The sequence below is a fragment of the Acinonyx jubatus genome, chromosome B2 (genome assembly GCF_027475565.1).
Source record: "Acinonyx jubatus isolate Ajub_Pintada_27869175 chromosome B2, VMU_Ajub_asm_v1.0, whole genome shotgun sequence".
Taxonomy (NCBI): domain Eukaryota; kingdom Metazoa; phylum Chordata; class Mammalia; order Carnivora; family Felidae; genus Acinonyx; species Acinonyx jubatus.
In genome coordinates, this window is record NC_069385.1 from 146,108,605 (window position 1) to 146,136,244 (window position 27,640).

The 27,640-nt window shown below is 49.7% G+C and overlaps 1 protein-coding gene, 1 long non-coding RNA gene and 4 other non-coding genes across 12 annotated transcripts; 4 read left to right on the forward strand and 2 right to left on the reverse strand.

Moving 5' to 3' along the window:
• Positions 1-866: 866 nt before the first annotated feature.
• LOC113593860 (uncharacterized) lies at positions 867-14,034 on the reverse strand. Of its 3 annotated transcripts, none has more exons than XR_008298790.1 (4): positions 12,988-14,029; positions 12,539-12,586; positions 3,889-6,586; positions 867-2,840 (listed from the first exon to the last, which is right to left on the reverse strand). It is a non-coding gene; the product is annotated as an uncharacterized LOC113593860 (long non-coding RNA). The 3 variants fall into 3 exon arrangements; XR_008298791.1 differs by lacking the exon at positions 867-2,840 and having other exon boundaries at positions 3,337-4,032; positions 5,930-6,586; positions 12,988-14,011; XR_008298789.1 differs by lacking the exon at positions 867-2,840 and having other exon boundaries at positions 2,853-6,586; positions 12,988-14,034.
• TRNAL-CAG (transfer RNA leucine (anticodon CAG)) lies at positions 2,676-2,758 on the forward strand. Its single transcript has one exon. It is a non-coding gene; the product is annotated as a tRNA-Leu (tRNA).
• Positions 6,808-6,881, reverse strand: TRNAT-AGU (transfer RNA threonine (anticodon AGU)). The gene has a single exon. It is a non-coding gene; the product is annotated as a tRNA-Thr (tRNA).
• On the forward strand, positions 10,765-10,837 carry TRNAR-ACG (transfer RNA arginine (anticodon ACG)). The gene has a single exon. It is a non-coding gene; the product is annotated as a tRNA-Arg (tRNA).
• On the forward strand, positions 11,347-11,419 carry TRNAV-CAC (transfer RNA valine (anticodon CAC)). Its single transcript has one exon. It is a non-coding gene; the product is annotated as a tRNA-Val (tRNA).
• LOC106988071 (high mobility group nucleosome-binding domain-containing protein 4) lies at positions 11,687-19,443 on the forward strand. 5 transcript variants are annotated; one of them, XM_027040148.2, is made up of 2 exons: positions 11,687-11,915; positions 17,418-19,443. In XM_027040148.2, the coding sequence occupies exon 2, from the start codon at positions 17,491-17,493 to the stop codon at positions 17,773-17,775; it is 285 nt and encodes a 94-aa protein (XP_026895949.1). In that variant the 5' UTR covers positions 11,687-11,915; positions 17,418-17,490; the 3' UTR covers positions 17,776-19,443. The 5 variants fall into 5 exon arrangements, with proteins under 5 accessions (XP_026895949.1, XP_026895948.1, XP_053079232.1 ...); XM_027040147.2 differs by having other exon boundaries at positions 11,689-11,895; XM_053223257.1 differs by lacking the exon at positions 11,687-11,915 and adding an exon at positions 11,985-12,274.
• The last annotated feature ends 8,197 nt before the right edge of the window (positions 19,444-27,640 follow it).

Below are 27,640 nucleotides of genomic sequence, written 5' to 3' on the forward strand. Positions count from 1 at the left end.
ATCATGACCTGAGCCAAAGTCAGAAGCTCAACGACTGAGCCACCCGGGCGCCCCGACATAACGTGATTCATTAAAACATATAGTCTGTGCCTAAGTCAGGACCTGAAAGCGGGTGTCCTTGCTATCTGTCCAGGACATCTTATACTGAACAAACTATAGTTGAGTAGGAGGACTAAAGACTCCGAGATATTATCAAGGTGGGACCCGTTGGCTCAGGAGCTTCTTAGGCGTGAAGAGGGTCAGGAGAAGAAAAGAGTAACTAAGTGTGCCACCTTATACTTGGACCAAGGGCCGGCACCTGGAGAACCAGACAGAAAGGGCCCCTTCCATCATTTCGTGGATTCCCCCAACACCCAGTGCCCTCCTTTCCACGCCCCTTCCTCAAACACTTCTCACCCCACACTGTCCTCCCCAGGCCGGCCACCCTACACGGCACCCCTGGGAGAAAAACATCATATAGCGCGACTCGAGTGTTCATGTTTGTTCAAATTATACTTTCAGAAAGTGGAAGAAAAAGTCTCAAGTCTTTCAAAAATACGTGGGAGCCTCAGGCAGTTGCTTTGCTGGTGTAACGTATAATGTGTGTCCGGAGACGTATTTGTGAAACCTCACCGAGAACAGACGGCGCTGCCACAAGAACCCGTCTCTGAGACTAGAAGGACAGACAGCCATAGATTTTAATCAGCTCTCTGACTCTCCTCCCCTCCCCCCAGGACTCTTGGCCTCCCCACGATCCATGATTTCCTTGACCATTGAAGGAAAACGGTCACGAGGCACAGTGCGAACCAGACAGCAGATTCCTAGGAAACGTCTGTGTCCTTCCTCCTTCCCCCCCACCCCCCACCCCCACCCCCAGCTCCAGCCTCTTTGCATGAAGCACACCCTCGAGGAAGAACTTATCTGATGAGCCTTGAGGCTCTTTTACCAGCTGGCACCGGCTACCGGGGCCTGGAGGAAACGATGAGTCTCCGGATGTTCTGGCTTTATTCCTGAATCTCCTAAAAGAGACGAGCCTGGGTGTTTCTGGGCTTCTGGAACCCGGAAAGTGGATCTGCGTCCCAGACAGATCTATTCGTCTTCACAAAATGCTCACGTGCAACCACGCCGACCATTGGATTGGAATGTGCTCTCTGGATCGTTTCCATCTTATCTCTGGGAAAGGCTGGGCCCTGGCATTTCAGGTGCCCGGGGAAAACCCTCCTTTGCTGATGGTCATCTCTGGCCATCTCCCACGATCCACCTTCAGACATCCCACGCAGGTGGACACGCACACACACAGAGCCTATGAACAGCCCCCGTGAGTCGTGCTTTGGCCGGCAGCACTCCACGTTTTACAAATATTTGGGGCCAGAGCCCTGTGCCACGGAGGCCTGAACACGTTTTCTGAATGCGGCCCCTCCACCTCACCCTTAAGGGATTCAGCCTTTTTCGGAAGCTAAATCCTAAAGTAATGATCTCGAACTTGGGTGCACACTAGAATCACCCGAGGGGTGAAGGGGGAACCGTTAGGAATACAGTCCCCAGGTGGAACTCTCAGGCACCCCAATTCGATGAGTCTGAGGCCGGGAGGCTGTTGGCAGTATGCGCGCGCTTTCACATGGCACCTGCTCACACCAGAGCAGTTTCTCTGGTAAGAATTGCGGGGTTACTGTGCCTCCAGCCAGTGACTCTCAAACCTGGGCACATCTCAGAATCCCCTGGAGTGCTGGTTACACACAGATTCCTGGACTCTACCCCCCAAATGTCTGACTCGGTAGGTCTGGGTGAGACTGAGAATTACTTGCGTCTAACTGGTTCTCTGGGGACGGGGATTTGATGCTTCATTTAAGCGCTCAAGCTTTGTATTTCTTCAAATGAATTTAGATGAAACTGTTAGGAAAGCCGTTTCTCAGGTCAACACGGGCCAAACGACTTGTCCGCAAGCCTCCAGGCAGTTGACTCACTAGTCCTTTGTTTGAAACTCACGGTCAGGTTCCCCGACTCCCCGTCGGCGATGTCCTGACCACAGCATCCCGACGCTAACACTGGACAAGAAACCCCGAGGTAGGTCCCATCAGACGTGAAGTGTGCTTAGAGAAGTTGCTGCAGTAGAGGCCTGGCATCGAGGGCCCCTGTGCCAGGTTTACTAGATGCAGAAACTTCTGTTCCCCGCAGTAGAACATCCACACAGTAAAGCCGGCAAATCCTCAGTGTAGAGACTTCAACGAATTCAGAACGAGAAGCTCCACTCGCCCGCCCGCTAACGCCGCTTCCCGGGGCGGCGCCCGCTGGGAGGAGGGGGAGGGTTAGCGAGCGCCTGCGGGCAGGGCTGCAGCCTGCGCGCACCTGCCGCGGCCCAAAACCTCCCGGGAGAAAGCGCGTATTCCAGCGACACGGTGCCACGAGTTCAGCAGGGTTCTGCCCCCTGTGGGGGGAGGGCGCCCTTCTCCCCGGGCATCCCGCCCCGCCCCTCCCGGGGGCCTGGAATCGAATCCGCGGTCGCACGGCAGGTGCCACTCGGCCGCGCCCGGAGCCGGGTGCTATTTATTGCGCGCGGGACGCCGGCCCCGGCGTCCCGCGCGCGGCTCATCAAGGAGCGCTCATTTCACTCCTGCCCGGAGGGGTTCCGCATCCGGAACTGCTTGGTGTGTGGGTAGAGACACAAATAAATTCGGAGCAAGCTCATTCTCCAGCGAGTCAGGATGGCCGAGCGGTCTAAGGCGCTGCGTTCAGGTCGCAGTCTCCCCTGGAGGCGTGGGTTCGAATCCCACTCCTGACAGAGCTGTCTTTTTTTTTTGGAATCCTTACTATGGAAGGTGGCCCGGTATTTTTTTCCAATATTCCAACAGCGGAATGATCAACTGAAAAAAAAAAAAATTCTTGTCTATGCTCTCGAATGTAAGCACTCGGTGCGTGGAAGATGATGTAAGGCCTGGTAGTTTTCATCTCCTTTCTCTGTCTGTAATAGTCTGTCTCTCCTCTCACGTTCGAAGAATTGAATGAATGCTACCCCTAAATTACAAGCGCCGATGTCGGCAGGGCCCTCTTTTGTTTGCTTATAGATTTCTTTTTAATAATACCCTTTTCTCAAGTTCATGTCCCATCCTCCACCCCCATAGGAAATTTCTGGAGAGAGGGTATCTTTTTCCTTCTCAATGTTTTTGTGGAACATATATTTTTGGTTTCAGTGCTTTCGTTTTTAATCCACATAAATGACACTGTTTCATATATCCTATTCCATTTTATTTTATTTTATTTTGTTTTATTTTATTTTACATCCAAGTTAGCTAGCATATAGTGCAACAGTGATTTCACCAGTATATTTAATGCCCCTTACCCATTTAGCCCATCCCCCCTCCCACAACCCCTCCAGTAACCCTCTGTTTGTTCCCCATATATGAGTCTCTTATGTTTTGTCTCCCTCCCTATTTTTTTTTTTTAATTTAATGTTTACTTATTTTTAAGAGAGAAAGAGACAGAGCATGAGTGGAGAAGGGGCAGAGAGAGAGAGGGAGGCACAGAATCCGAAGCAGGCTCAAGGCTCTGAGCTGTCAGCATAGGCCCAGACCCCGGGCTCCAACTCACGAACTGTGAGATCATGACCTGAGCCAAAGTAGGAAGCTCAACCAACTGAGCCACCCGGGTGCCTCCCCTCCCAGTTTTTATATTATTTTTGCTTCCCTTCTCTTATGTTCATCTGTTTTGTATCTTAAAGTCCTCATATGAGTGAAGTCATGTGATATTTGTCTTTCTCTGACTAATTTCACTTAGCATCATACCCTCCAGTTCCATCCACGTAGTTGCAAATATCAAGATTTCATTCTTTTTGATTGCCGAGTAACACTCCATTGTGTATATATACCACATCTTCTTTATCCATTCATCCATCGTATTCCATTCAATTTTTACCTCATTTCCATCCTACCACGGTTTTGAGGTTTACCTATGTTGCCGTATGCACATCTAGACCATTGCTTTTAATCGCTGCACAGAGATCTGCAAGCGTGGGTTTGCCTACTCACCCAGGGATGACTCCCAGACTGGGTTCAACGCCTGGCCACCACAAAAAAAAAAAAAAAAAAAAAAAGATGCCATCAATGAACATCTTCCTATGTTTTCCATTATGAATCTTTCCTTTACATAGAGCAGGAGCAAATGACAGGTGATGAGGGTCTGACAGTTAAAAAGCTTAGACTTCAAAACTGGATCTAGGACCCAAGGAATGTGATTTAGACACATAGAAATTCATGTTTAGTGACATCTTCAGAAATATCCCTCAAATTCAAGTTTCCTGATGTTCAGACTGCTTATCTTAAGCATCAATAGTTACAGCTACAAATATTAACAGTGCTTCTATTTTGAACTCAAAACTTAGATAGTGAATATTATTCTAACATAATTTCTTGCAAAGCCCCAAGTAATCAAAAAGCACGGGCGACTGGAATTTTCTCCTCACCATTCCATTTTTAAAAGAAATCCGATCCAATCCCAGGTTACAAGGACCGAAAACAGAGGGAATCTGTTTTATGATCATTGATAATCATTCTGCCCTCTCCCAAAGTCCTCAAAATTCACAGAAACCTTCATACACACACTGAAAGAAAAGCGAGTTGGTATTGCTTAGAAAGACTGTCCTCAGTGAGGTTAGAAAAGAACAAGCAAACGAGGGTTCTCCTTATCGCCCAGGTGGCCACACACCCAGTCCATTGCTGCCCATTTAGTGTCCTCCCTTGGGCCCTGGCAACATATGAGAAAAGAGGAAATGGCAAACAGGTGCCAAGAGAAGCATTTAGAGACACTTGGAGGGCGAACGGGTTCAATGGTCTTCAGGCTACAGGGGCCCCTGACTCTGCCACTGATGAGCTATGTGACCTTCCAGGCAAGTGACTTTGTAAGCCCGTGCCTTGGTGCCCTCCTCTCTAAAGGGAAGGAAATAACTGAACATTACTTCATAAGTAGGCTGTGAGGATTGCATGACTTAGTAGATATAAAGTGCTTGGCAAAGAACACTTTATTTGCCTGGAAAATCAGAAACACCTGATACATGACATTTTTTGTTACAATAGAGCACCCGCTCTCTGCTGGGGCCTGTGCTGAACTCTGGAGATCGGAGATCGCCCTTATTTGAGAGAGAGAGAGGGCTTGAGCAGGGGACTGGCAGAGAGAGAGGGAGAGAGAAGCACAAGCAGGGTCCGCACTGTCGGAGCAGAGCCCGCCGGGGGCCTGAACCCATGACCATGAGATCATGACCTGAGCAGAAACCAAGAGGCAGATTCTTAACCGGCTGAGCCACCAAGGTGCCCCAGTAGCACGTGGTCTTTAAAAACAAAACAAAACATGAAGCAAGCAAGCAAACAAACAAATTTATCCCATGAAGCATTTGATGACTTATGGTCAGGTCAAGTCCGTCTGTGGTCTTTATGAGAGTTTCAGGATCTGCACACACAGCCACGCAGTCCACCCCTCTCCTCCCACCCGCCATTGCTTCCTCGGATCTTCACCTGTAGCCACCCACGGTCCCCTTTGCCAGGAGCATCTTTTCCACGCCTTCTCTCCAGCCCCCTCTCTACATCTCCTCCATGCTCAGTATGGGTGTCACTTCTTCGTGAAGTCTTCCCCCACCTCTTTCCTCCACCAGTCCAGGCTAAATAGTGAACTGCGGCCCCCAGGGCCCCCACCCCCAGTGTTATCACCCGCCACTACCCTGCAACTGCCATTGAACTGTCTGCCGCACCCTCCCCCCAGGCTTTTTACAGCACCATTCATGACCCATGTGCGACTGGCATGGCGCTTGCATAGAACTGGCTCTGGACAAGTAGGCACCGGGAGGCTAAACAAACATTGGATTGTAAATCATTTCCACTTGCACACGTAAATCACTTTCATGGTCCATATATGGAGAGGTAGAAAGGCTTTCAAGCTTTTGGGGAGAGATGGTTAGAGTCCTCACCTGGAATATTCTAGAGCTCCAAGAGCCAGCACCATTACCTCAGTGGTACAGATCATGCACTCTGTTAAGGGCCTCTGGGCTGGAAGCATCCCGGTAAAGGTGTTCCTGGACCCTGATGGAGCAGGGGGTGAAGGTCAAGTGAAATTCAGTAGCAGGGTGAAGTAGTGTTCTAGTGCTGACGTCTACCCCATGACTCAGCCCGGGAGTCTGCGCCTTGGCTCTTCCTGGACGGCTTGGAGTCAGCCTGGGGCTGCCATTTTCAAGTCCGCCTGTCCTAGTGGGCTACCCATCCGCTCTGTGACGTACAGACAGTTGCTTCTTCCTGACGCCTTCTTTTCTGAAATCACCGGTGACAAATAGTTTGAGTTTGATGCTCCTTTCCGAAAAAGTCTGAGCACAACACCACCTGTTAAATCAGTTATTTGCGGCTTGCGTGATGTGGTTGGATTTTAGTGGCTGCTGTGAATTGAGATGCTGCACATGTAGCAATCATTCCGGAGGCTGCGCTTTCTGCAAATATTGCCTGCTGATTGTAAGAGTGCATTGGTCTGGAATTCCCCCAGGAAAGAGGATCGGGTGACCAGAGATTATGATGTTGCTTGTAGTTTAAACTTGGTGATTTTGCCTTCTGCTTTCCTTAGTTTCCTCTAGTATTGGCTGCAAAAAAAAAAAAAAAAAAAATTACGTGTAAAATGTGTTAACACAAAGGAAGATCGAAATTCTTTCTCCTGAAAGAAACGCAAACTCTTTTCTCTCTATGCAGAGTGGCCACCCTGAGACCCACATAAAACACTTCGACGAAATTCCGTAGGGGAATTTACCCTTGATGTTATACTTTGATCGCGCATTCTCTTTGCTGGGAGCGGGAAAACCACAAAAGGCCCCGCTGGGATTCGAACCCAGGATCTCCTGTTTACTAGACAGGCGCTTTAACCAGCTAAGCCACGGAGCCGGCACGCCTGCCTGCTTCCAAATCGACATAGAAAAGGAATGATGTTTGCTTTCCTTATGTGTATGTCTGCATTTTCCCACCACTGACGGTCAGGAGCAGCCTAGAGGCTTCTCTAGGCCCAAAAGATGAATCAGTCCCCGCTTCGCCCCCAGAAGACCTAAGAAACTGCGCGGCTGCAGGAAAACTGAGGCCCCTTCCCGCAGGCGCCGGAAGGCGTCTTGTCCCAGAAACTGCGGGGAGGGCGGTTCTCACGCCTCCGCGGGGAGTGTGACCCGGGGCCCCAGGAAGGGGACGCCCGGCTTTTCCACCACAACTCCGCCAGCACCTCGGGAAGCGAGCTCTGTGTTCTGAGTGTCACGGTCTTTAATGAAAACTCCAGTCATTCCTTACCCCATGGCTTTCCCTAAAATTGGGTTCCACCTGCCTGCTCCTGCTTATAATGCTAACTAATGGAGTCCCACAGCCGCAACTTTAGAAATACGAGACTTCATAATTAACATCTAGTTTTAGCAAGAGATAGAGAAGCAGCCCCCTCTCCTCCGCAGCTACAGAGGGAGAGAAGCTTTCTTGTCCTAAAACTGGTCCAAAGGATTTGTTTTAAGATGTCAAATTGAGAGCATTCACAAGAACTTCTATATTGTCATGGGGACTTGTGTGTTTGTCACTCTTCCCCAATTTATTCTATTCTCTGTAAAATAAATCTGTCCTTGGGAATAAGATTTGAACAAAGGGCGTTAGTGAAACTCGCAAGAGTTTACAAATTATTGCCATAACCCGAGAATGTAACTTCCCAGATGAAACCTCTAATTACGATTGGCTGTGTTGCCCGAAATCTGTTCTCCTGGGGATAATGCTGAAATCAGCCTTTCGGTATTTCTAAATTGTATCCACATTTGAAGGATTTCGCTGTCACACTCTAAAAGGCAGCCCTTGGCACTTAACCACCACCTCCACACAGTTGAGGGCTGGGGTATAAAAGCCCATGACTCTGCTAGATTTTCCACTGCAGTAAAAACCCTGAAAGTCTATGAAACATGAAATCGGTTTGAGCCTCCATGAAATAAGCACCTATTTCTTTAATATGATAAGATTAGCTATTATATTATTAGTGTGCTGAGAGCCAACATAATCATAAAGAGCACAGCCACACCTACTATGGTTTGACCAAACTGTGGCAGGTTATCAGAAAGACAGCAGAGCGGTGAGTATTTGGTCGGGGTTTTCCTTTGGTTGGTCACCAGCGGTCAAAATCTGCAGTGAAATGCCGCTAAGTCAAAGCAGCTGTTTAACAAGCCGCAGACAAATCTTGGGGGAAAAACTGAGACTTAGAACAATCGCTTCCAGAACTCTGGGTGCGAATTCTCTCCTCTACGCAATCCCCAGTGTGGCCGGCAAAGCCGGTGGAAGGGCCTCTCACACTTGGCTCTGTTCCTCGCATCTGAAACTGGAGAAGGTGCGGATCTCTGTGTCACAGACTGCTGACAATAATGTAAAGAAACACAGGAGGGGCAGAGAGTGCCATTGTCCACATGCTTGAGAGAGAAACCAGAAGAACAGTGTACTGCGATGGTTATCTTGATGTGTGAACTTGGCTAGGCTGTACAGTACCCAGTTATTCAACTGAACACTAATCTGGATGTTGCTGTAAAGATATGTTGTAAATATCTTCGTGGGTTGACGTGGTTACAATGAGTTGACTGTAAGATCCTCAGTAATACGGGTGAGCCAGCCAGCCGAACCAATTATTATTTCCCATGAATTATTATTTCCAACCAGGTGAAAGGCTTTATTTAAAAGCAAAATGGAGGCTTCCCGGAGGAAGAAGAAAATCTGTCTTAAGACTGTAGCATCAGCTCCTGCCTGAGATTTTCTAAACTACAGGCCTGCTCCACAGATTTCAGACTTGCCAGGCTTTGAAATAGTCATTCATTCGTTCATTCATTCATTCATTCATTCATTCATATTCTCTTACTAGTTCTGTTTTTTTTTTTCTGGACTCTGTTTCTCTGACTGATACAACCACTGAAGAAAAGACTGAACGCTAGAAACTGGAACTCTCAGAAAAGGTGACCCCTAGAAAGCTCTCCAAAAACAAAGTGAAAGCATGCCTTGGCTCATGTCAGGTTGTGAGCATCGCAGAGAACTTGGAGGCCGCTGAAGCTTTCAAAACCTGCCCAACGAAGGGAGGTCTCTGCAGACACCGAGGAGAGAACATGTGGACGGGGCCTCCAGCTAGCTGAGTTGAAGCCCATTTTAGAGGTGCAAGACGCGACCCGTGGCTCCAGGGACGCCTTGGGGTCTGGCCTGCCTGCCCATCCTGGGTATGTGATGAGGGTAGAATAGAACCGAGAAGTACCCCAGTTTGCTTCATTTCTCAACATTCAAGCATGAGTGTTCGTGTTTCCAAACTGCTCTTGAGAACAGAAATCTCCTTTTGCTTCTTATAGGGAGGCGACAGTCTGTGAACTCGGATGGGAAAATAAATATTTATCTTGACGAACTTGATACTGAAACTTTGTGTTTTATTCCATCTTGAGTGTTGGCAACAAATTACTGTTGTATCTCAGCCCTTTTTATTTTGTCATTTTTGGAGATCACAAGTATTTCACATCAAACTACAGTTGCTACAAATTTCTTTAAATATCATGGATGCTCATTAGTGCTTTGAAATTACGGTATTGATTAGACCTGCTGTACATTGTCAGTGCATTAATAGAGGAGGAAAAATATTGACACAGCATACGTTTTTAATATTTTGGTAACATATTTCAGTGTAATTGATTTCCCTTTGAAATCGTACGTATTTATCTTTTTTTCTAGCCGAAACGATTATTCTGTGAGGCAGTCCATAACCACCAAAGTGCCCTAGGCATACAAGTAGAAAACCTGGCCAGAGGTCTCCTGTTCCATCGTCCAGGGGGAGATTCCTAACTAGGTCTACTATAAGGTTATGCAGAAAGAGCAGGAACACCTGTATTATTCTTAAGGGCCGTTGCAACCTTATGAACTGAAAACGACTATTTTCTACACTCAGTGGATGGATATGTTCTCAATGTCAGGCAGTTTCACTCGGTTAACAGCCGTCAACTTATCCGCGATGCTCACCCAGGCATGGAGACGACGATTACTTCTCAAGAATTCTGGAGACTGAAACGCACACCTGGGAGATGCTTACTCGCTTCCTGAGAAAGCGAACACGCGCAGTCACGCGTGCGAGCTGACGATGCCCCTTTCAAAGGTGTCAGATTGGGAGTCGCAGGCCCAGCGGTAGGCGCGCAGGCAAGCAGGTGCTTAGCGCAGAGCCTTGCTTGGTAAGTACTGAAACACATTTTTTAACGACCGAAGGAGAGACAAGAGAGCACGCCAGATCACGCCGCCCCACCACGACCTCCAAGTCCCAACAGATCACATCCACGGTCCTCGCAAGCGGGGGGTCTGTGCGCGCTCTCGCCCCTCCAGGCTCTTTTCCCTGATACCCGCGTTTCTGTCTCGTTAATCACCGTCTCCGCCGGGCCTTCCTGGTCTTCCCGGTCTTTTTGTTTTCCTCCAAATGCTCATCATGATTATTCTCCTTACGTAGTGCTTCCCTGTCATCTTGTCGACGGACAAGGGACCACATCGCTTTTCTTCAGGGCTCCACTTCCAGCGCCTCCGACGGTAACACTGGTTGCGGGGCGAACGCGTGGATGGCGAGGTGTCGCGGGCGGAGAAGACGCCGCGGAGGGGAGCACGGACGCCACGGAGCGAGCAGCCGGCTGCAGGTGACCGGCCGGGAGCCCAGCGGGGCAGCGGGGAGCGCGGCCCGGGCGCGAGCGCGCCTCGCCTGGACCCGCCGGCGCCTGCGTCCTCACGAAAGTATCCGCGGCGGCAAACGCCTCCGTGCGGGCCAGTGGCGCAATGGATAACGCGTCTGACTACGGATCAGAAGATTCCAGGTTCGACTCCTGGCTGGCTCGAGGCGGGTCGTGCTATTTTGCCTCTCCCTGGCAGAGCACCGCGGCACGCCGTGGAGCCCGAAAACTCGGGCACGGCGACATCTGCCTTGCAGGTTCTCCGGGGCCAAAGAGCGCCGCATTTACCGCAGCTGGGGGGTCCTCACGCCCCTGCACAGCAAGTTCCGCGTCTCGGCCACGCGGTGGCGCGGAGCAGCCCGAGGCCTGTGCACGGTCCCGGGGCGTGCCTATTCCGATTGAGAAGTAACCGAGAAGGGTCACTCGTGAGCACTGAAGCCTCTCTCCTGTTTTCTCCCAATCTGGGCATTTCCAGAATAAACTGTTATGGATTTGGTTTCAAGTCTGTACACTGCGAGGGTTTGGCCCGCGCTCTTCACGGGCTCGTGTGGTGCGAACAAGACGGGTGCACGGACGCATGCGCACACAAACGACGCTCGTCTGCAGGAATCGGGCAGGCCGGGCGGCGTGTTCTGCAGGCAGAACTGCTCTCGCAGGGAGCTTGCCGCCGTCGTGTTTCCGTAGTGTAGTGGTTATCACGTTCGCCTCACACGCGAAAGGTCCCCGGTTCGAAACCGGGCGGAAACAAGGCTTCCTTTTCTTCTCTCCGTTTTGTAGCTAATTCCTTAAAATTGTGTTTCCTTTATTTCCTAAAACTCGCAGGTCTTCTTTCATACGTTCCCGCCTTCTGTCGTCTTGTCGCCGGGCGGTGGTGCGGAGGCGGCCCCCCCCCCGAGCTGGGCCGGGGTCCCGCGGACCCGGGCGGCGGCCTGACGTCTCGCGAGCGGAGACGCGGCTCTCCCCCGCTCGCACGCGGCCGCGCGGCCGCCCGCAGCCCCGGAAGCGGTTCCTCGCCGCCCGCCGCCTTCCTGTTCCCGGCGGGGCCCGCTCGGCGCGTCCGCCCCCGGCCCCGCGGCCCGCGCCGGCCCCGCCCCAGCCGAGGGCACCGGCGCCCGGGCCGCGGCTGGGAGCCCCGCGCCTGTCGGACGGCCGCGGGACTCGGGTGCGCCGCCGAGGCGGTCGTGTACCGGGGACCCTCCGGCCGCCGCGCCTCCGGAATCACGGTGTGTCCGCCGGCCCGGGCGTGAGTCTCTGGGAAGGGGCGGAATTCCGGCGGCGCGTCGCCCGGACGCTGGGGCGGACACCTGGGGGGGGGGGCGGCCGGGGGGGCCGAAGGGACTGCGCCGGCCGGGCCGTGGCGGGTGGGTTGGCCTGGCCCACCCCCCTCGGCGTCCGTCTCCCCCACTCCCGGGGGCCTCACCTGCGGGAAGCCCCCCTCCCCGCCGCCCCGGGGACCCCGGAGGCCCGGGTCTGCCTGCGCTTTGGCCTTCTGCCCTCCCCGCCCGAAGAAAGTTAAGAAACGGACCCGCGGTGGGTTCTGCGCGTCGCCTCGAAGCTTGGGGTCACGGGCCGCACCTGCTGGGAATCGGGTCTTGAGCCCCGGTGTTTGGCCTCTGACCTCGGACCCCTGGTCTGCTTGCGTGTTAATTGGATCCATCAAAGGCTTTTCTGGCACAGAAGGCTTGGTATCCCACCCGACAGCCTCAGGATTTCCTTCGTAGATGATTATTACTACCACGACCACCACTGCTTTTTGCTTTTAAGGGTCGGCCAAGCCTAGTCTCCCAGTCCGCGGGGCTCTGGGTTCCCTGAAATGACTGATGCCAACGTGATGTGTTTATGGGCATAAGAAAGGGCAGCCTTTACCTAAGGAGCTTTCCCTCTCTCTCTCCCTCCTCCATTTTCATCCTGTCTCTGCCAAAAAAAGGACATGATTTCATCATCTTGTTAATTCCCTTGTTAGCAAGATAATAAGGTTTGGCAGGTGGCCGATAGAAATTTATCTAAGACATTTTCATTTACAGCCTCTTCCCTGCCACTCAGAAATAGGAGGGAGTTAATGTGCCCAGAAAGCAGGCCGGGGTCTCAGGGGCCTGGGAGATGTCGGAGATTTGTCCTCGGATGCCAGTGGGCGGGACACCAAAGCGAGTGTGCCCCAAGCCACCCAGTTGCAAATGGGTGGCAGTTTCGTTTAGAAACCCGTGGCTCTCTGCTTCTCTTCAGACCAGGAGAACCCGGGCAAGATGCGGCTGCCCTACCCTTTTAGACACTCTGCCCTTTCTCACCTTTCCCTCCCCCAGTGCCCCTCACTTAACCCCAGATGGAAGCGCGGGCTGCAGCCCTGACTGATCACGTCGTCTGGCAGGTAGAGGACAGATAGGCCCTAGATGGCGGCTGGCGCCAGGTGGGCTCTCGTCCCGCGTCTCGCCTTGCACACCAGCTTTTCTTCGGTCATGTCCTTTATTCTCCCTTCCCCAAACTTGGCGTTAGCAGCCTTCTTCCAGGTCTCCCGTCCAACCCCAAAGCACTATCTTGGCCTGAGTAAGAGGCAGAGAGAAGGTGGCCTTGTGACTTGGGGGGTGGGATTGAGACCACAACCCACGTTAGAACTGGCTCCCAGAAATCCAGATCAGTAAATGCTGCTAAAATGCGCCCTGTGCGAGTCTGCTGGGAATGGGGTGGGGCATGTATTGGATGGGGCGGGATTTGCTCCGTGGATACTGGCGACAGGCTTGCGAGGAAAGAGAAAAAACCATATGGGGGAAGGATTTTGAGAGCTGTGCCAAACCTCACAGGGAATCTCACCCGGGATGTGCTCTAGGTCAGTAGGGTCTTTGCACTCGCCCCTCCTGCGTTAATGTGCCGGAGCTTTGTGACAAAATGCCACAGGCCGCGTGTCGGAAACCACAGAAATGTGTTTTCTCCCAGTTCTAAAGGCTGGAAGTCCGGCATCAGGATGTTAACAGCTTTGGTTTCTTCCCAATCCTCTCTCCTTAGCTTGGATGGTCACCCCTCTGTGTTGTCTGTGTCCCGATCCCCTCTTATAAGGATAGGAATGCTGTCGGGTCGGGGCCCACCCATACGTCCTGATTTCACCTTAACTGCCTTTTTAAAGGCCCTGCCTCCAACTGCAGTCACAGTGTGAGGTCCTGGGGGTCAGGACTTCTACCTATGAATTTGGGGGAGGGGGGGTGCAAATTCAGCTCACTTCTGGAGACTGAGATGGATGTATCACATATCCTGTTGACACAGTTTGGAGAAGCCCCAGCAGTGCGTCTCCCAGAGGATTATAGCACAGCTGCTTCGAAGTTGGCGTTAGGTTTCTCCTGCCCATGAAAGCTAGGATTTACTCTTCATTTGACCGTTAGGTGTTTTAAGCTATTTCTGCCAGTTAATTTAAACTTCCTAGGTCTCTTGCTAATGGAAGAATGCACATCTTCGTAGCTAACAGAAGCATTTTAAGGAAAAGATGTTGCCTCTCCCCCGGGGGGCTGCTGAGGCAGAGAGAGCCTCCCCGTTACAGAACAAGCAGTCTGGTTAAATGAAGAGTTCTCCCGTGAGGTGTGCAACCTGGGAGAGAGTGATTCAGAGTCTCACTGTGTTCCTGTTCTGTTCTCTGTTACAATAGCACTTCCAAGGACCAAGCTGTGTTCACAAAGGGGGACTGTTAAATTCCTAAAGCTTGAAACATTGTTGCCCTGTCTTGATCATTTCTTGCCCTGGAAATAGCCATGGAAAGTCCTATTTCTGGATTCCCGCAGTTACAACATTTGGTAGATTTATCTGCCAGCCCGTAATAGTTCTTCCCTCTGACATACACGATGGAATGTTTGTCGCCTGTGAATTCTATATTTTATTGTCTGACAAATTATTTCTTCTTGTTTTAATTCTTAGAATATGGGGGGGGGTTGTTTTGTTTTTTTGAATCAGTAGACTTCATTTTTTTTTTAAGAACAGTTTTAGTCTTTAAGACAAATTGAGCACAAAGTACAGTTTCTCCTATTATTAAAGTTTCTCTTCTTATTAACAACTTGCACTGGCGTGGTACATGTGTTACAATCGATGAGCCAGGATTTCCACATAATTACCTAAAGTCCACAGTCTACATTCGGCCTCCCTCTTTGTATACAGTGGAGTTTTGCTAAATGCCTAATGTCGCGTACCCACCACTACGGTAACATACAGAATGGTTTCACTGCCCTCAAAAGCCCCCTGTACACGGGGCGCCTGGGTGGCTCGGTCGGTTAAGCGTCCGGCTTCGGCTCAGGTCATGAGTTCGAGCCCGGCATTGGGCTCTGCGCTGACAGCTCAGAGCCTGGAGCCTGCTTCGGATTCTGTCTCCCTCTCTCTGCGCCTCCCCTGTTCATGCTCTGTCTCTCTCTGTCTCAGAGATGAATAAACATTAAGAAAAAAAAATTTTTTAAATAATTATGCCAGGACAACAGGGATAAACCCAGCCACCCTAGCACCAGACCAAATGATTGTCATGCCGTAAAAGATCTCTCAACGTTGGTCCCTTCATCTTAAGAGCAGCTGTCTCCCTGCCTGTCCCTCTCCACGCACACCGTCACCACACGCAGCGTTAGCCTGTGGGATCTCTAGCCTCCTCAATTATTTTCTTTAAAAATCATTTTCTGTATTGCGCCAGAATTTGGGTTAACACACACACACACACACCCCTTTTGTTCTCTAAGAATTGTTCAAGCATGTCTTTAGCGGTGCGTTTGGGAGAGGAAATAAAAAGAGGATAAATTAGGCCTAAGTTCCCGGAATGTCTGGGGGGACGCGTGTCCTCGGGTGAGGGCGGGCGAGTCCCCTGGACCAGCAGACCCATGCTGCGCTTCTGTGGCAGCAGGGGCTTCGTGACCCTCAGGAATTTAGAGGCGGGCGAAGGGCGCTGCAAGGGGAGAGAAGGGTCCTGCTAATTTCACACTAGCTTTTCACTGCATTGCTGTTCAGCATGAGAATACAACTGTCCCTCCTGTTCATATCCTTCCCTGTTCCCAAAGTCCCTTACCAGGTCCCAAGGGCAGTACTGACTGATTCAGGCACTTTGGCTCTTTCTTCTTCATGCTAATATATTTCTCCCTCTATTGCACAAGGAGGAAGGGAGAAACAAAATTTTCAGCGGCTCTAGTCATGGTGAAAAAATGGGGAGAAAAATGGCTAATTTGATACTTTAGCACGATTTACAGGTGGGTCCTTTTGTTAGCCAAGGAACATAAAATCAAAACCAGGTTTGCTCAAGGATCAGGTTTGCCCACGAAGTATCTAGATAGTGAGGTCCAGCAAAAACAACACAACAGAACTTTGGAGCAGTTTAGGGACAAGGTAATTTTTTTTTTTTTCCTCAAAACGTTGTGGAGTGGGGCAGGGCAGAGGTTACAGAATTCCCCAGGAAATGGTTCAAGGGTGGGGGGTGGGCAGAGGTCTGAGCCGCTGGACTTGGCCTAAAGCTTTAAAAGAGTTCCCATGCCACTTGGGAATGGCAGCCACAGCCCCGGGTCCTAATTACCCGACCCCAAATAAATCACCTTCTGTTCTGTGTGCTCCTGTCCCACCCCCAGTCCAAGGAAGAGAGTGCTACCTCACCCCTTCCTCTGGACCCCCACCCCGTCTCCAGCCACCGGCTCCTTCTCGACTCCCTTCGATGTGGCTCTTGTCCCGATTTTTACCTTTATCCCTTATTTTGTTGTTGTTGTTGTTGTTTTCTGTTTTGGTTTTACTACATGCTTGCGGTGTAGACATGCCATTTGGCTGTATGCTTGTCAGTGGATCTATACTGTACATATTTGGCAATCCGTTGTTTTTGCTCAACATTACGTGCTTGAGATTCATCTTAATCTCTTCGTTTCTGCTGCTGACTTGCGTTCCTTTGCAACGATGCTAATAATGGATTGATCTCTTCTGCTACCGAAAGGCCAGTGGGTGGTGTAGAGGTTCGTAAACATTCTCATAGGGATTTCCTGTGTTCATCTCCAAGAATTCCTCTAGGTAAACACCCAGAAGTGAAATTGCTTTTCAGGATATTTTCAAATTTAATACACTAATTTACACACAAATAAACAGCACAGCCCAGCAGTGCATGATGCTTTAATTGTTCCACATCTGCTGGGCGCTTGATTTTGTCAGGCCATTTAGTTTCCACCAATTTGATGGCCGTGAAATGTCAGTGTGTCTTTCTCTGTGTTACTAGTGAGGTTGGGCATACTCGTACGTGCTTATTCACCATTCGTGCTGCTTCTAAGAAGTTCTTGCTAACACTTTTGCTCATTGTTTTAAAATTTTCATTTTGCCCTTCTCTCGTGGATCTGTAGCCATTCTTTTTTTTTTTTTTTAATTTCTTAATGTTTATTTTTGAGAGACAGAGCACAACTTGGGGAGGGGCAGAGAGAGGGGGGGACACAGAATCCCAAGCAGGCTCCAGGCTCCGAGCTGTCGGCACAGAGACCCACACGGGGCTCGAACTCGTGAACTCTAAGATCATGACCTGAGCCCAAGTTGGAGGTTCAACTGACTGAACCCAGGCGCCCCAGGAATTCTTTGTATATTCTGGATTCGGATCCCTTGTCAGTTCTGTGTGTTAGGAATATCTTTGCCCAGCTTGGAACCTATCCTTTTACTTTTTTATACTGTCTTCGATTTGTACAAGTTCTTCATTCTAATACAGTCAACCTTGAACGTTAATGTAGTTCCATCTGTCCGTCCATCCCGTAATGGCTTACACGCTTTGTGTTTGTTACAGAAATCTTCCCGGAAGCAGTGTGAGGAAGGCAGAAGCCGCCGCCCTCCCTGGCCTGGCGAAGCCACCCGCCACCATGCCCAAGAGAAAGGCAAAAGGCGACGCTAAAGGTGACAAAGCCAAGGTGAAGGGTGAGCCGCAGAGGAGATCTGCGCGGCTGTCTGCCAAACCCGCTCCCCCAAAACCGGAAGCCAGGCCTCCAAAGGCCGCTGCCAGGAAGGCCGAGAAGCGGCCCAAGGGGAGAAAGGGGAAAGCAGAGGGCGACAGGGTTGGGGACAAGGCCGGGGACAAGGCCGGGAAGAACCCGGACACTTCCACGGCCCCGTCACAGAAAGCAGAAGGCAGCGGGGACGCCAAATGAAATGTACTTTTTTCATAACTCAACTTCTAGTGACTCTGCTGTTCGAGATACTGTCTGTCTTCAGTCAACTTTTATAAAAGTGTAGAACTTGGGCTCTGATTTCCAACTTCCGCCGTTGGCATGCAAGACGCATTGTTGTTGTCCCCTGTGGAAAGCGCAAATCCCGCTGACAGAATGTCTCCGGGGCCCGATTGAAATGGGGGGAGATGGCGCCTCGTGTCCTCACTGTTGAAGATTATTCTCGGTTCCCGGGAGGGGTCTCCTGTCAGCCCCCCCGGGCTCAGAAGCCTTCCGGCATGGAGAAGCAAAACCTCATGGCTTCTCTCCTGAGGCGAGCAGCATACACTGGCCTTCGTGGAATAGTCATGACGCGGCCTTGGCACCCCCAGCCTCCTGTCGGGTGATCGCACTCAGGCCTTCTGGCCGTAACAGCAAGATGGCGTTGCCCCAAAGAGCCAGGATCCCTGTGTGTAGTTGGCAGGCGATCCCAGTGGCCATCCTGGACTTTTTAGCTCCTCTCCCCCACGTCAGAGTTGACCCGTGAAAAGATCTCACGTACCTCATGCGAAATATCCACGCCTCCCGAGAACGTCACCTTTTCAGAAGAGCAACAGAAGACTGTTGACTTGGGGGGGGGCGGGGGGGGGGAGTTTGAATGTTGTCGGGTGTTGTGTGGATTGATTGTCACCCGTGTCCTCCTGGAAGTGGCTGGTCCTGAAAAGTACCTTATAAAAGCTGAATACATATTAGCCTGGTGGGAGGGGGATCCTTTCCTACCCACAGCCCTAGAGATCTTCTTTACTGCACCTTAAACATGGTTTTACGTTTCACACTTGTCCGCAGTCTTCTCTGCACTGATCGGCGTGCAAAGTACGAGATAGAAGTTCAATATAATATTTTGTCCAGGTGGATAAGCTGTGGTCGTCGCTGCACCATTTTCTGAAGAGTTCATTCCTTCCCATGGATCCGGAACACCAGCTCTTTCGAAAATGGAGTCTCTTGGGGGTGGGTGGGTGCGGGGCAGGGCGGGTGTGGATTCTCTTCTGACTCACTGGTCAGTTTGCCCAACCCCACGGCAGTGCAATATAGTCCTGAGCACTACAGCTTTTAGAAAGAGGTCTTGGTATCTCAGGACAAATCTCACCTCCACCTCCAAAATAAAGTCTCCACCAAACTTGTCTTCTTCGGGAACATCGTGGCCATCCTCAGCTGTTTGCTAACGGCTTTTAGAATTAGATTTGCTACAACTTTTAGAATTAGATTGATCAGTCCTTTTATTTAAAAATTTTTTTTAATGTCTATTCATTTTTGAGAGACAGAGAGAGACAGAGTGTGCATAGGGGAGGAGCAGAGAGAGAGGGAGACACAGAATCCCAAGCAGGCTCCAGGCTCTGAGCCGTCAGCACGGAGCCTGATGTGTGGCTCGAACTCACGAATCGCGAGATCATGACCTGAGCCGACGTCGGACGCTTAGCCGACTGAGCCACCCAGGCGCCCCTAGATTGACCAGTTCTAAAACAAAACAAAAATGCTGGAATTTTTATTGGACTTATATTGAATTCATAGACTAATTACAATGTTGAGTCTTCCCTTGAACATGATGTAGCTCTTCATTTATTTAACCTTTTTAAGTGTCTTTCAATAAAGTTTTATAATTTTCTCCATAAATGTCTATTGTTAATATTTCCTAGGAACTTTATACTTTTTGATGCTATTTTGTGGTATGCATTTTCTAGCTAGTTGATTTTCATATCCAGCATCTTTGCTGAACTCTCATTCGTGTAATATGTGTGTATATTCTTTTGGGCTTTCTACATAAGTAAACCATATGTTGTGTATATGCAAACAGTTTTGCTTCTACACAATGTTATTCCCTTTTTTACTCTTTCTAACGCTGGGCATCGTCCAAGTTGCTAGGGGCACAACAACGAACAAAACAAAGGCGGCTTTCGCCAAGCTTCTATTCTGGTGGGGGGAGGGGTAGAAAATACCCAAACTTATGTGACGAGGGGCCTTAAAAGTGGGTGCTATGTAGATAGGGTGGTTGGGGAAGTCCTCCCTGATGAGGATGACACCTGAGCGGAACCCTTAATGAAATAAAGGAACAAGAGAGGTCCACAGGAGGGAAAAGCGTTCCAGCAGAGGGAACGGCAGATGCAGGCGGGAGGTGAAAATGTGTTTGGCTGTTTGGCTCGCTGAGGGAGAACAAGGAAGCAGAAGAGGAATTGGAAAGAGGGCAGACAAGAGTGTCTCTGAACATTATGGGATACTGTTAGAGTTTCAGACAGAGAATAACAATCTGAGTTGTGGAGGGGGGTGTGGGGGCACCGATGTGTGGGCAGGCAATAGGCTGTAAGGGACGGACAAAAGTTGGAGGAAGATCCGCTAAATGGCTGTCACTGAGTAGCGTGAAACTATTTTATCAAGCTGTCTTACTGTCTGTCCCCCTGCTCAACTGTCCCCACCTCATTTTGCTTGGTAACCAGCAAATATGTATCTGTGCCTTCTCTTTGCCAAGCAACAGATCGGGATTAAAGAAAAACATGCCCTGTCCTCAGAGTCTAAAGTCAAATGCAGTAAAGTCACCACACGGTACTGTGCCCGGTGTGGGGCTAATGCCGCAGAAGATCCTGACCGTGATGCCAGAGCAGGAAGGGGTCCTGGGTTGTTTTGACACTTAAGCAGCAAAATGAAAACAGGAGTTAGTCAAGCAAGAAGTCCTTTAAGCAAGAAGGAGTGGGGGAAAGAAAGCCTTCTAGAAAGAGCAATGACATTTGCAAAGAGGTTAAGAGAACATGGTGCATAGTAGGTGGTCAATAAATTGTTGAATCCAAAGAATGATTTAAATTCATCACCAAGTAAATTCCAGCAGGTTTTTTTTTTTTTTTACAGTAAGGAAGTTCTCAAGTGCTCACTGTTTGCCAAACACTGTGTCCAGTGATTTCCATGCGTAAGTTTATTTCCATGACCCTATGAGCTGAATATTATCTCCATTTTACTTTACACTTAGTGACACTTGAGACAAACAGATTAATTTGCCTTGAGGTCAGACAGTGAGTGGTAAAATCCGTATTAAGACCCAGGTCTACAACTCGGGGGTTAGAAAGCCCCTCATTGTTGGAAAGATCAGCGGTATAAATTTCAAATGTAATCCATCCAGTTTCTGAGTAAATTAGGGAAATTGCCCAAGATACCACTAGAAAACAATCAAATGTAAGCTATCCACATGCTAAACAGTTGTGATTTCCAGCGAAGACAGGCAGTAATGAAAGGACACTAAATTCCAGGGGGATGTACTGCGTTTTTAAAAATCCAGGATCGTGTTCTGATGGAGCCGAAGGATGGAACCCACGAACAAGGTTAAGAGCGGCACAGGCACCAAATTTATTAGGGCGAGAATGAAACAAGACTCCCACTACCCACTACCCGGGAGGGGCTCCTTACAGAGGAGGCCTGTTTAGACAGTCCTCAGTGTATCAGGAGGGAGTTTATCAGCCTGGTTAGTGGCCAAACACATTTTACAAGAGGCCTTAAAATCCGGGGCATGATTTAGGGCCATTCACAGCTGGATATAGGGTATCTCAGTCTATTTTCTTGGTTTCCTGCAGGAATGAGAATTTCAGTAGTCAGTAGGGGCCCTGATGAAAAATAGTAAAGACAGAAACCCCTCAGGGTCTAAGAGACATTCCAACACATGTCGTCCTTACAGCGACTTCCCTAGGAAACAGTCCCCAGTTGGGATCTAATTTAATCATGCACGGACTGGTTTCGGCCGGCTCTGAGCGGCGTTCTCTGGGCCAGAGGCGGCTAGACCAGGGATCTGGAGGGGCCCACATTAGACCCACGAGGAGGAAACCTCGCAAGGGAGTCTTAAGAGTGGCAGCCGTCCTGGTGACTTAGGTGGCTGTCCCACGCCCAAGACGGACAACTTGGTATAAGGACAGGAATAAAGAGAGGGCATCAAGTTTCTGGTCTCACCATTCCTGCCAGGGTACTAACTTCCAGCCAAAGGGCAGCCTTTCTCCTCCCTGCGGAGGAGCCACGGGCACCAGAGGCCTGCAGCCTGAGCAACTGACCTGAAACTGTTCCTCCAAAAGCCCCTGAAATAAAAGGAACGAGGAGAGGAATTACCAAGTTAGCGCTGGGGCTCAGAGTCCAGATGAAAAAACTCAAAGCCCCACGTAAGGGCGCCACAGTGATAAAATTATAAAGTGAGGTTCATGAGCAAATGGCTGAGAAAGAATTCTTGAGGTGTTTTCTGGTGGAAAAAGGTGCTTTTACTACAGCAAAGGGACAGGACCCAGGGGGCAGAGAGGGCTGCCCCCGGGGGGTTGTGAGGAGTGACTGGTTACATACTTTCAAGTCAGTGGGAGTGAGGATAAGCCAGTCTCTGAGGAATTTGGAAGCAAGGTTTCAGGACGTTGAGGGGCAGCTGCTGTTAAGATAAGGTTGCTTTTCGTCTTTAATGAAACAAAAACATGAAGGCAGCAGGGCGGCCATGAGGTCCTCAAGGTCACGGTCTGCACATCTAGCAGTCGGCTGCCAGCGGCAAGGAGATTTAAACTGCATTTCTCTTGCCTTCGTTTCCCTCATCAAGTGGTCATATGGAATTTAGAATTTCCGCGTATCTCTAGCACCACAAAGCTAGAAAGGGTTATTTATTATTATTTTTTTCTGTACAAAGAGGCTAGGGTCTTAGCCAAATATTTCGAAGCGGGGAGAGCAAATTAGGAAATAATATATCAGCCCTGAAACCTCTCTGCCCACTTTTCCTGTCTGCAAATTCCTCAATTAACACCCTGGTCCGTGAATCTTTTGAGCATGTGGGTGTCCGACACCAAATAGACGGAGCGATCCAGAGTTTTCCAGAATGACAGTTCTGACCCTCGAAAGTGAGTCAATGGTCCTGGCAGAGCTAGAAAGCCGAAGGAGGGAAACGTATTTTCCTGGATCCACCCCTGTCCCTCCCCGTTCTGTTACGGGGTGAACTGGGAAGACCCCGGGGCCTGGGGCCTCCACCCACCCACCCACCCACCCCTGGGGTGAACTGGGAAGACCCACCCAAGGAGTCCCCGAAGGGTATTGGTCTTGTCACAAGAAATTCAAGGACACGCGTGCAGCACAACCAGCCACACAAGCGGGAAAGTTTATTAAAGGGAAAAGTACGATCTTGAGACAACCAGAGCAGGCGGCTCGAGAGAGACAGAGACAGAGAGAGACAGAGACAGAGAGGACAGGCGCCATCCCCGAGGGGTTGGGTTCCCCTCCCCCATGTTTCACCACCGGTTGGGAACCGGGGGACAGAATGTTCAGGACTCGGGGCTGGTCTCCCACGTTTCCTCCTCTCTTGCTCAGAGCCTCCCGTGCTGGCGCCGCCACCTGGGGCCCGTCCCGTCCGTGAGACTTGGAGATAGTGAGGCCTGCGGTGTAGATAACGGGCATCCTGTCTCAAGTACGAGCCGTGGATGGGTTTGGCGGGGGGGGGGGGGGGCTCGGGGGTCGTGAGCCAGCGTCGGGGGTCGTGAGCCAGCGGCCAAGAAACAAGTCTGGAGACGTCTTGGGTGCCAAAAGGTGATTGTATATAACCGCCCGGGGACAGGACCCGCGGGCAGGGAGAGCTGCCCTGGGGTTGCGAGGAGTGACGGGTTCTCTGTTTTTGGGTTTGTGGAGGGCGGGAAGGTAGAGATAACCTGAGTCTCTAAGGAAATTTCTGTCCGCTGAACGCAGCGCCTACAGGGCCTTGGGGGCCTGGCTGTGGTTAAGATAAGGCTGCTTTTTGTTTTTAATACAACAGCGACAGCAAGGCAGCGGGAGTTCCTTTCTGAGTTCCGTTCTGGGGGCCTCAGGCGTCTAGCAGTGGGTACAGGTCGTGAGGAGGTGTAATCGAAGCCACATCTCTCCTGCCTTTGTTCTCCTCACTGGGAAAATGTCTGTGACTTCTGCTGGTGACGGAACCACAGACGCTCCTGACGGTGGTTGGCTCCCTACGTTCCTAGGTTCAGGGTACAGCCAGATTTCAGCTCCAGCTCGGAGATCTGAAAGGTGCAAATGTTCACCGGTCCCCAAGGTAAGAAACCCTGCAAAAGCGCTTAACGCGGTGTCTGGCCCGCTGAGGGACCCCCAGAGAAGTGGATAGTGGCAATTTATTACTTTCCTTGTGCCCGTTCAGGTTTCTTTCGGGGAACCGGGGTAAAGCCGATCACATGAAGTGTTGGAGGGACCCCAAAATGAATCAGAATGGAGCCCATGGCTTCAGGCATTTTTTAATTCACTTTTTGACCGAGGTACAGTTGACGAATACTGTGTTAGTTTCAACCGCCCCACGTAGGGACTCGGTGTCTGTGCACCTTGTGAAATGATCGCTGCCATTGTGTGGCCAACGTCTGTCATTTTACACAGCGACAAAAAACCTTCTGGGTGATGAGCATGTTCAAGATTTACTCTCTTAGCAAAACTGGCAGCTGTGTAATAGAGTATTATTAACTGTATGAACTTCGGTTACTTATGCATCGAACTAAATGTGTAATCCGCTATGTAAATAACATAGCTGCATCTACTTGTGTGTACGAATGCCTTTAGATGTGAGTGCTAAGGAGTGCTGTCCGCACCCTCCAGCTGCGGGATAAAGGAAGGGAAAATTCGGTGGGTGTAGGGAGTCGGGGGTTGCAAAGTGAGGAGAAAGGGGGGACTCAGGCATGATGACATAATTTTAGGGGGCAATCCCTTGATTTATTCAGCAGTTAGAGAGCTTCGATCGTGGCCACGGCTACAGCTCAGGCACAAGGGCCTTGTCCTCAACAGAGAGTGAGAAGGCCTTTCTCCAGAGGTGGAGAAAAACCTCTCCCATCTGAGGAAAAGTAGGAAAAAAAAAAAAAAAACCACAAGTGAAAAGCTCCGAGGTTTGGCTCCACAGTTTCTAAATCATACATCCTGCGAAGAAAGACTTAAAGGAGCCTTTGCACAAAGGACTTAGCTCTAAGCACCACCTTTGATTCCACTGCCCCGGCAGCGACCGGTTAAGCTGTGGTTAGATAACGCACAAGAGCAAAGAAGCATGGGATGGGGGAGAATACATTAGACACAAAGCACAAAGGGCCTTTCTCCTGCGAAGGATTTCAGATTTATCCTGTCTGTCTTAAAAGCTTCAGCCCTGGGGGAAAGCCTGTCCAGACTCGCAGTTCACAAAAACCTCTGTGTCACTTGGGCTTTGGATGGTGGAATTAGAGGGAGGATGTTGGAAGGAGAAGTTTCCTGACTGGACAATATACTGCTTTATTCAGCCCTAGAGATGAGGAAGTAGTAAATCAGCTGTCCCCTTTGCTGAAAAAGATAGCTAGAAAATTGTTGTCATACTCCCCACAGAGATGGCGGGAGCCTGAATTTGGGTGATAGGATGGGAGCAGGAAAGGAAATGAACCTTTCACAAAATTCTCTGCCCCCACTTCCTCTTGAGTATTTAAAGGGTAGACTTGGTGATGGGTTGGATACGGAGGAGTGGGGCGAGGAAAGGAAAGGAGTCTGAGAAGGCATCTAACTTCCAGCTTTGGATTCATGTGGGTGGTTGTGTAACTAACCAAGGTAAAGAATATGCAGAAGGAAGAAGGGAGCGTGGGGTTGATGAGCGCCAAGAAATGTGAAGGGTCCAAAGTTTTACCCAACGTGCCAGCTAAACCTGTTGCATGCAGTTTCACGGATGCTGGTGTAATTCACGAGACTCCTGGGTCTGAGACAATGGAAAGTCTATTATTCTAGTAGTAGCAATAACTGGATTATCAGCATTTTTTCCTCTGGTTCCCTGGCTCTAGTTTGCAGAGGGCAAAACCATGGCATCTGTACACGTGCGGGTTCTGTTACAAGAGAGAAACCCTAAACCCATGGATGTAAGCACGCCTGTCCATTGCTCTGGAGAGACATTGTCTGTGTCTTCCAAGAGTGTTTGCTGGGCAAGCATCCTTGGAAAGAAAATCCAGAACAAAGGGGGCATTCATTGCCTTGCTAGCAATACATGAAGAAATGTGAGAGATTCATGAAGGATTACGTCCCAACACCGAGTTGCTTCACCAGTTGAGTTTTTTCTTTTTCTTCCTTCCTTCCTTCCTCCCTTCCTTCCTTCCTTCCTTCCTTTCCTTCCTCCCTCCCTCCTTCTCTCTCTTTTTCTTTCTTTCTTTCTTTCTTTCTTTCTTTCTTTCTTTCTTTCTTTCTTTCTTTCTTTCTTTCTTTTTCTTTCCTTCCTTCCTCCCTCCCTCTCTTTATTTCTTTTCTTTCTTTCTTTCTTTCTTTCTTTCTTTCTTTCTTTCTTCCTCTTTCTTTACTTCCTTCCTCCTTCCTTCCTCCTTCCTTCCTTCCTTCCTTCCTTCCTTCCTTCCTTCCTCCTTCCTTCCTTCCTCCCTCCCTCCTTCTCTCTCTTCTTTCTTTCTTTCTTTCTTTCTTTCTTTCTTTCTTTCTTCCTTTCACAAAGTCTTCAGAGACTGGATGAGTTGGTGGAGGGTATGTTCTCCTCAATAGACCAGAGGCATCAAAGAACATCCACAGATCTATTGAGATCTACATTTGTTATTTGTACACTCTTGCTGTGTGTTTTACATTTCAGTAAACAATAGAAAGGAAGCTTGGCTTGGGGAGTTTAAATCTGACTGTTCGCCTCAAGCCACCTGCCCAACAGAAGGGTAAACGATCCATGGGCATCTCTAGTAGCTGTTTCCTCTGGGCACCAACCTCAGGGTAGCTGGGTCTCTTGAATGGAGGGTGCCAGCCACACATGTGGTTTTGTCTGGTAAAGCAAATGATGAGGACTAGTTGAGTATTGAGTTTGAAAACCGATGGAAGCCCGTTAAGAGATCGGGACAATAGTGTCGAATGGAAATACAGTTCGTCTGTTAACTTAATCCGGTGCCATTTTATAATTTTATATGAGTCGCTTGCCTACAAGAACTGGAACAACATTCTTGGCAAGTCGGTCAATCAAGCGATTGTAGCAGGCGGATTCCTGTTGTTGGAGCCCAGGTAACACCCACCACGTGGCTGCTCTTTTCAGCCCACTAAAGATCCAGGGTGCAAGATGTGCAAGTTCAAGGGGTTGCCTTTTCTTTCCGTCCCAAGCTTCCCCCAAAGACTGAGAAAAGAAAGGAAGTCTTTTGACTCTCGTCTAACTACACGCACTGATGTCTGGTAACTCCTTCGTCTTCCTGAACAGTGTAGCCACTCAACATTTATCATTTTTACTGCCTGGTGCCCTGAGACCATGTTGCAATCCTTTTGGATTTAATATTCGATTTTGTGACTTCCTCCCGCTGCTTATTTTTAAAAGGTTGTGAGAGACGCTTGCCCTGTTGTGTTTAGGTCAAGTTAATGGAGGGTTTTTTTTTTTTTTCTTTTGAAAAGCTCTGAGTGTTATCAAGAAATGTTGTGGGGTCACAACCCAAGTGGGTTTCCTTATAGGCAGGAAAAAATTCCATGAAGCGACAGGCGCTTAGAGAAGATATTTCTTGTGTGACTCTAATAGCAATAAGAGTAACGATCATGTTGGATTACTTCTGCAGTTTTGTGTTTGGTTTTGTTTTTGCAAAGTGCTATACTTTCTCTGAGGATTGAGCTCAAAGCCCTCATATTATGAAGCTGACATTCTGCCTACGGTGTCCCCAAGGCACCGGACAAGAAGTGTTCTCTTAGGGTTTTCCAGAGGTTTTGTGGCAACTTTGGTGATTTTTTTCATAGCATTGTAAAATCCCCTTTCTCTGTCATCCTCTGGATCACTTAGGATGAAATTTCTTCTTTGGGCGATTCCCAAATGGAGTCTCCTTCAGGGGCTTTCAAGTTCTGTTCCTTCCGTGGTTCCTAGCAGGGCAGAGATGGTGTTGATGGCAGT